Source organism: Phaethon lepturus, unplaced genomic scaffold (genome assembly GCF_000687285.1).
Source record: "Phaethon lepturus isolate BGI_N335 unplaced genomic scaffold, ASM68728v1 scaffold16351, whole genome shotgun sequence".
NCBI lineage: Eukaryota > Metazoa > Chordata > Aves > Phaethontiformes > Phaethontidae > Phaethon > Phaethon lepturus.
Genome location: NW_010517222.1, coordinates 1,320 through 10,114, shown reverse-complemented (window position 1 = coordinate 10,114; position 8,795 = coordinate 1,320). Strand labels below are relative to the sequence as shown.

Sequence of the window (8,795 nt, the reverse complement as noted above, 5' to 3'; positions counted from 1 at the left end):
TTACTGCATTCATGATGAGAGCCACCTCACGACAGCCTATGTTAGATACGAGATGTCCCTCCTAAATACTCAGCAAATGAAGTATCAGCAGACAGAAAGGACTCTGTTCCCAGTCCCAAAGCTACCTCCAGCTTGGTGGAACATAACCTCCTCCATTCAGGTCTTGCCCGTAACTCAGCACCAGAGAAGAGGAATGAAAGAAGCACAAGAAGAATTAAGAACACATACTTTAAAAAAAAAACATATTAATCACATTCATCAATGGAATTAAGCTGCACCACGTCCCCACCTCTGGCTTAACCAGCTCTCTCTCCTCTGCGCAGTATCTTCATGGTGACCACCACAGGAGCCAACAAGGGTGGGGAATTCCTCTGTACGGCTCCACGGCTGCTTATTTGTGTAGATAGGCATCAAGCCAGAGCTCCCCTGAATCTTTCAAAGAGCTGCCAAGAGAGAACCACATTGCCTTAGAACCAAGGTAATGAAATACAGCGTACACGGAACAGAGCCTTGTGGGAAGAATTCCCATCTATAGATTAAGCAAAGGAGATCATAGAATCATAGGATGGTTTGGGTTGGAGAGGACCTTTAAGGGTCATCTAGTCCAAACCCCCTGCAATGAGCAGGGACACCTTCAACTAGATCAGGTTGTTCAGAGGTCTTCAGAGGCAAGGCAATGTAGACTACAGCTCCTTGGAAAGATGAAAAAGAACCAAACCGCGGGGCTACACCAGACAAAGACTGAAAGGCTAAAGCAAACAACTTAATTAGAATGAAAACAAAAGGAGCAAGCGTGGCAGAAGAGAGCTACAGGACTTTTCAATGGAATAAGAAATATCTGGGTGGCAGGGAGGGGAAGAAAGGAAGAAAAAAGAAAAAATGAATGACAGTTCAAACTCGTCTTTATGAAAACACCTCTTTCCCCGGAGCATACTTGGAGACAGAGGTGCCAGACCTGGCACTGACCTCTGACTCTTCAGAGCTGAAGAAAAGGAGTTCTCCATTAGGTTGTTCCTACTGACACCTTCTGTCTGCTGCTACCGAAACCAGCGCCACGGCTGAAAGTTTTCCAATCCCTTTCATAGTCATCTATACCACCTACAGCTACTCACACAACTTCAGTGATCCAAGCTGGCTGCCCCACGCCTTCCCATGTCCCTCCCTTGTTCACTCTGTAATACTGGAAAACCTTTCTCTTAGGGAATGCGGCGGGTTGATACATACTGCACTATGTCCGTGAAGGCGGTGAGCAACGGCTTGCACTGGTACTCAATACCGTGTTTGGCACACAGGGACTTCACCAAAGGGGCCACCTTCCAGTAGTTGTGTCGAGGCATTGTAGGAAAAAGGCTGCGGGAAAAGAATATGGAAATTCAACGGCATCCATCATCACCCCACCGAATTCCTGCCCCTCTTCTCCGCCTAAGCCTGGGGGTGCCTCAACCTCCCCCTGTGCCCGTAGCCATTAGTGTTCTGCAGTGGCCCCACTCATGCCACTTCAGTCAGTATCTCTGCTAACCAGGAGGCTGGTAATTCTCACTCCTGTGCCATGCTACTCATGCCTGAAGCGGTGTTGGGGCTCACCGGTGCTCCAAAAATTTTCTGACCCATTCCTTGGAGTTCCCATTCCACCCCCATATAAAGAGCACAAAATTTACGCACGTTATCTTTTGTTCTTATATTAACTGATAGAGCGAGAGGGACCTTGTAGGCTCTTCAGACCTAGAGTAACTAGCACTCCTTGAAATTCCCTCACACCCCCGAACCATGCTTCAACTCACTGGTGCTCGATTTGGAAGTTCAGATGTCCACTAAACCAGTCATTGAATAAGGACTGATGAACGTTACAGGTTGCCTGGAGCTGAGAGAAAAAGCAGTAACATTTAAGTGTTGTTTTAGCGATGCCCCTTCTCTTACATGTGTCAAAACCAACAGTAAGCAGGTACAAGTTCCTTATCATCACATGCCTGCTGGCTGAATACAGCAACCCCAAGAGCTATCTCCAGTCACCATGAGATGGCCACGCTGCGATATATGATTGTTAGGGACATAATTCAGGAGAACAGACTTGACTTCCCCAGTGAGACAAGCCATAACAACCACGGCTTTCACCTCTCTCACTTAAAAAACCGTGTAATGGCGTGAGGACTAAAATAAGACAGAGCACACGAGAGATCTGCATCCTCCATACACGGAAAGCTCTCTATCTGAGGAGCATTGTAGCATCTCTAATTTTTTTCCTTGAGGCATCTGTGCTCAGCATTTGAAGCCTCCATCCCGCTTCTGCACCTTCTTTTTTTGCACCGATCACTCACTTCACACAGTGAGGACGAGCTGCGTACGACTTCCTCTCTCAGTTCCCATCACTTCTGCATTTAGCTCTCTTGGGCGTTATGTACCCCGAACTATAACTTCAAAGACACGGGTCTCTAGAAAAAAAGGTCTTACCTGGGTAGAGAACCAGTCCACATTCTTATCATAATCGATGTGCATCGGGATGTGATTCATTTGTGTAATCCAGACAAACCAGTTACTCTCTATAAACCTGTGCACACAAACACACACAAAACCATCACTGAGCTCACACCTATGCCGTAACAAGTCAGTACAAAACGCTTCTACGCACACAAGCTAGTTGTCGCTTGACAAAATGAACACCAGGAACCCCGAACATCTGATCAGCAGATGAGACCTACACACACCTTCTAAAGACACATGCCTGACAGACAAGCACCTCTGCCTTGCTGAAAGGCATAAGGAGACAGAAGAATAGGGAGCCGACGAGGAAGGTAACCAGGAGGCTGAAGAAAAGCTGACAGGAAGCATCAATATGAACTGGGTAAAGAACATGGAGGAATTATAACTTGAATGATACCTGACCAACAGATGAAGCCCCAGGATACCCTTCACCCCCAGCAAGGGCAAGTAGGTGAGAAAGAATCGGATGTAGAAGGTCAGCATCCAGGCCAGGTCCTGTAGGATAGGGAACAGATAAAACTTCATTAAGAGGAAGAATTACTGGCTTCTGAAGTTACCATCCACTCTATGTGGCACTCCCTTTAAAACCTCCCATGATCTCTCATACTGATAGATTTTTCCTCCCCGGCCCCGTCACAAAGCAATCTGACACACAGCCACTCCCCAGCCATTCCCGTGCTCGGGAGTTATCCTGGTCTTACGAGCCCAGCACAGGGCAAACACTAGAGAGGACATGCTCTAAAGCATCATGTTTTCCTCTGGATCTAAAGAGAAAGCAAGCAGTGAGAAAACCAAAAACCTAGGCAAGGAAAAGAATGAAGACCTCTGGTTTACCTCCATCTCACCCTTTTTTGTTCCTCTTCACGTTCCTGCAATCTCTTATTTCCCTCATGTTCGTTTCCTCCTGACTGTCCCACCTCCCAGGCAAGAACCAAAGAGCAAGATGCCTTGTCTCTAACCCCCACATCTCTGAGAAGAGCCATCTTTTTTCTGCATTTTTTTCTGACGTCTCTAGAAACTATGTTATTTTTCAAGGTCCTACATTTTCCCCTTACAGACTTCCTAGCAACTCTGAAAGTCTACTACACATCCCCTATTCCACTTCACACCGAGCTGTGAGGATTCAGTTTTAGGCTACCTGAAAGCTACTTGATTTTTAATGTATCGTTTTGCAAAATGGAAGTGCACTGAATCCTCCTCCAAACCCCCTCGGTTTCTGCTACTCTTCCCCCTTTTCTGTGCCCATAAGTTTTTATTGTATTGCTTTGGGGAAAAACAAAAAAGAGCGGCCAGAATGACCACTTCTACCTTAAACCAGACTCTCATGCTACCTGAAGGACAAGTTCTGTATGAACATCAGCTCCGCAGAAGAAGGAATGCTTCCAGACACTCACACACCCCGGACCGCGCCAGAACATCAGAGAACATCTCTGGTTACCCAACTGTGAAAGGACCTTTTTAGAGGAGGAGGGCTGCGTGGAAGATACCCTCTCTCTCCCAGCCAACGTTATCTCCCAGATCACACACCCACACCCCTTGCCGCAGAGACAGACAGCTCAGAGTGCCTCCCAGGGACTTCTTGCACTGAAATGTATCCGTAAAAGAAGGAGAAGTCACCGTTGGCCAAGTGGGGCTGACTTACCACCCACTGTTTCCGCTGTATCACAAAGTAGAATATGTACCACTGGAAGTAAAGAGGCACCAGAGCTGGGGGACCGACTAGAGTGGAGAAACAGATTGCAGAGACGTTAACTGTGCCCTTCTATCCCAGTGAGATGAACTGGAAAAGGAAGGGGTTGAGCGAATGCTGTCCATAGAGCTGTGAAAGGGTAGGGTTACTCACTGATGAAGAAGTACTTGTGCTGGTGGTTATAAGGCATGAATTTCTTCTTTTGTACACCAAGCTGTTAAAACAAGCAAATTACTCAAGCCGTGAAGACAGCTGAAGGCATCTGTGCACACACTCCTAGCTCCGCTTCCAAAGAAATGCGTGCTTAGCTACCTCCTAACCTTTGAAAGGGATGTCCTGTCAAAACATGCCAGCACCCACCATGCCGTTGGCTTCACCATTCCCTGGAACTTCCGTCTGTGACTGCTGTGGTAAGCTCTCCTCCTTGCCTTGGATGCACGAGAGGCTGGGTAGTCCCTTGCGCCAGGCGGTGACGTGGCCTGGAAGCCCTTTCCCCACAGAGGGCACGGCCGCCTAACGCCACCTAAACCAACCCCACGCGGCACCGGGACCAGGCTGCTGCCAGTGCGGAGCTTCAGAAAAGGAGAAAAACTTGTGATGCTACTAACAAAGATGACCTTGTGCAGAAACCCTACCTACTTGCACAACTCCACAGCAGAGAAATGAGCATCTAGACATTGAACTGTGTCCCCAGGAACCGGGGTGAACGGATTATCCTCCGAGTGATAATTTTTCAGTGTTCACTGTAAAAACGTAACAGACCGTGACACTGACTTCCTTGAGGTGCTCCATCATACCCCTGTACATGTCCAAACCAATTCCAAATGGCTGCCCTCCCTTCATTTCAATGCCAACCAGAGCATTTAAGCGAGATGACACTATGAATTTATGTAACTATTTTTTTAAAGGACCGGTAAATGCTAAAGCCATTCCATTTATTTCAGAGTTGTACCAGAAATAAATGGGACCTGGTCTGACACCCACTGCCAGACTGAGACCACTGAATTAGATTCTTTGATCGGTAATTGTAAAAGTTACAGATAGTCTTTGTTTGTCATCCGCTGCTTCATTTCCCAAAACACTACAATTACTCAAAGGTGGTCTTGGTAAAGAGAACTTGCAATCTTATTTCCATAAAACTGCAAGTCTCTCATCAGACAAATATGAACTTCAACTGTGACAAATACTTCATTCTTACTTTAAAACGTAGCAAAAATAACTTTTATTGAAGTTTTAAGAAAAATCTCCGTAGTATTGAGGTATTACTAAGGAATATTAGGGACTAGTGGAAGGCAAAGTAGCACTGTATAAACCAGCAGGTCAACTCAAACCATTTTCTGGATGTACTTCTCATTTTAGAGAAGCAGGTTTGGTGTTTTTCTTTAAATGAGATAAGGCCTGCCTCTCACACTTGTATTAGGGCAAAACCCCTAAAAAACGGTTGCAACATGAAGTACATGGAAGCCAGTGACGCATCAGGATCTCTTTTCTTCTTGTTTTTCAAAGACCATTAATGCCAAGCTGCATCTTCTCCAAATTCCTGAATTACTGAGACAGCCCACTGACCACACCAACTGGTCACTTCTCTCCAAGCTCTCTGCAGCTTTCCAAATTTGAATCCTAATGCTGTACTCTCCCAGCCTTCACCAGGTCTCACCTCTACAGAGAGTGTTTTTCCCAAAGCAAAAAATAAGGGATGCATGTTAACGTCAGGGTCCTTTCGGAAGCAGTTGGGTTTAGCGTGGTGTTGGAAGTGAAGGTGATTCCACCAGCTGGCTGGTGCTCCCTGCAGGAGGGATGAGAAGAGACTGCTGTAAAGAAGTTGCATCTTCTGCCCTTAGTCCTCCCTCCCCAACAGCTCCTTGCATTTGCTTTCTTCTTTTACTGAGACTGGTTTTGACCGCAGAGCACCCCGGGCAAGGCTCTAGCAGTCCCTCTCAGCACTGAATGCCCACCTTCAGATGGCCGATCACGAACTTGTGCACCCAGTGGTTCCATCTGGACTTGCTAAAGACTGAAAGGTGTCCAAAATCATGCTGGAGCCAGCCGGCCTGGGCCTGGAATTGAAAAAAAAACCAACACAAAACCAAAACCAAAACAGTGCTGCTGGGAAAAACAAAGAGTCAGGAGGATCTGCATCTGAAAAGGGCTTTCTCTTCTCCCACTCCCACGCTCCTCGCAACACACCCCTGGGTAGCGAGAGCATTTGCCCTGCTAAGACCCAACCCGAACTCTTCTCTTTTACTATATACCAGTGCAGCCCAGACTTTGCCTAAAGACTTGTAGCCCCAGAGAGCTGTTTTCACGAGGAAGGAAAAAACTCATGGGGAAAAAAATAAGTCACGGAGCTCAGAAACAGCATTTATTCTCTTACAAAACTGCACTGAAACCAGCAACAAAGTCTCTTTTAAGGAGCAGCTTGCTGCTGCCTCCTCCGAGTACTTGTCATTCCAAGGGAATCAGCTGGCCACGGGAGAAATAGCTGGGGCTTTGAGAGCTGCTCTGCCCTCTCCTCTAACTCCCTCCAAGTTCCCATGGGAACGCGGTGGCTTGGCCCCGGCACAGTGCCTTGGAGTTCTGGCACAAGGGACCTCAGAAGCGTAGCACGGCTTTCATCGTGTGAAAAAGGCTGGGAATAAGGAGGGCTTTGATGGACTACGGAAAGGAAAAAGCAGGGCAAAGCCTGCTCCACCAAAGCAGCGTGTCGCGGCACTGTAATTTTGCCCCTTCAGTGGAACGCAGGAAGAAGCAGGATGTTGGGAAGTCCACGAAGATTAAGATTTCTCTTGCGCTTATGGCGATGAGCACCTAAGTCTCAAAGGGTTGGCTTTTGGCGTTTCTGGGGCTTCTTTTTGCCTAGCCGCTCACCTGGACAGTGCCCAGAAGCACTGCAGAGAAGAGGAAAGGCACTGTGGATGCTCCAAAGTACCAAATGGTGAGCCAAGCTGCAACGTCCAACACCAAGATGTGACAGAGATACAGGATGAAAAAGGCGCGGTTGGGGTTGAGAAGTCCCATCTTCTCGACGGTTGCACGGAGTTCACGGAAATCTTCTACGAGCTTTTTCTGTGGGGAGACCCAAGAGGACCTGCTGGTGTGAAAATGCCTCAGAAACCCAAAGAGGAGCTCAGTTTCCCCTCTCAAGGAGCCACTGTGGCAACGGGCAAGCTGAGGGTCACCTGGAGACAAATCTTCACTAAGACCACGAATAATGACATGAAGTTAAGGGGAAGCTTCAGACTCACACAGTGATTCCAGGAGCTACTATCATTTTACGTACAGGGAATTCTGTCTGCCGGTAAGAGCAGTTAAATAGCACAATTTCAGCCCGGATACCAAGTTTTTAAGATACTTACGTTCTTGCTGGGCTCAAAGCTGGGTTGATCTGGTGCCAGTTCCCCAATTAAGAGTGGGCTCATGTACTTTCTCACTAGTGTCTTGTCAAGATGAAATGCTATGAAAGGATCCTGAAATACAGACATAGGAACAGGATGAAGAAGAATGACCATTCAGGTGGCAGCAAAAGAATTCAGCAGAAAGCAACCCAACTAATGGAGCTGGCCGAACCAGATTTTACTGCCACAAATCTTACTGCTCTCTTCACACCACGGATGATCATTTGAAGATGAGTCTCGGTCATTTCCTATTGGGATGCTGTTAAGTGCAGGTCACCAAGAAATATAGGCTTGCTCCCCTCTTCTGAATCTGAAAATTTCATATCCTGTGGAACACCGAGATACAACATCTCAACCACATACTCCTGTGTCTCTATTTTGTCTTTAGCTTCCATCTTGATTTTCTTGAGGCCCCATAACCTGACATGGAAGTCTGACTAGGGAGAAGGGCAAGATTTTAGCACAAAAACTGAATCAGCTAGCTGAACTGGGAAAAATAACGGGACAAGCAGGGCGCAGACAGGTGATGGCAGCATCTGGTTACCCACGTCAGTCTCTCAAAACCCCAGGTTGTTCCAAACATGCTTCCTTGGCAATCTCCAATGCCTACCCTGCCACATCTTCCTGGCATAGTTTTGTTTCCTTGCTACCTGCCTCCTGTTCCTCATCTGGTTCCCCCCATGTTTCTGAACAGTCCCATGAAAAGGTCTTTTTTTTCCTCCTTACCATTCAAAAGATCCGCGTTAGGGAAATCAGTGACTTTTATAATTTTAATTTAATGTCAGTCTCCATGGCAACCAGGCAGCCAGTTGCAAAAATCACTAGTGCTTGCTATCACTATAGATTCTATCACTATATTTAGATTACAAAGCCCCCGAGCACATATGGCAGTTTGACATCTACTTCCTACTGAAGGCTCTCCCATTTACCTCCTTTTGCGTGTTTCTCTCCCAGTGTCCACATGAGCCTGTATTTTACAATATCCCTCAGCCTAAGGATGCTTTTTCTTTCCTGAGACCGTATTTGCCCACTGAGCTTCACTTTGGAAGCTTCCTGCACCATGGAAGCACTACGATTACTATCTCACCATTGCATGCTTTCAAAATAAATTGTCCTCTTAAAAGATCTCTAGTCAAGAAAGGGGTTAAAAAAAACAGTTGATGTTGCCAGCTGTGGGTCAGCCCTGTTGTACTTCAGATGTAGCATCCTCTCTGCTCAGGCTCAGGTGAATA

At 46.8% G+C, this 8,795-nt stretch overlaps 1 protein-coding gene across 1 annotated transcript; it reads right to left on the bottom strand.

Annotated features, from left to right (window-relative positions):
* Positions 1-217: 217 nt before the first annotated feature.
* On the bottom strand, positions 218-8,000 carry LOC104627920 (fatty acid desaturase 1-like; the record flags this gene model as incomplete). The annotated part of the gene is made up of 12 exons (XM_010296328.1): positions 218-443; positions 1,225-1,350; positions 1,782-1,861; positions 2,449-2,545; positions 2,876-2,973; positions 4,121-4,197; positions 4,322-4,382; positions 5,826-5,954; positions 6,124-6,225; positions 7,037-7,234; positions 7,525-7,635; positions 7,920-8,000. Coding segments are annotated over 12 exons (1,212 nt in total), but the record flags the coding sequence as incomplete, so codon positions are not given.
* Between the last annotated feature and the right edge of the window lie 795 nt (positions 8,001-8,795).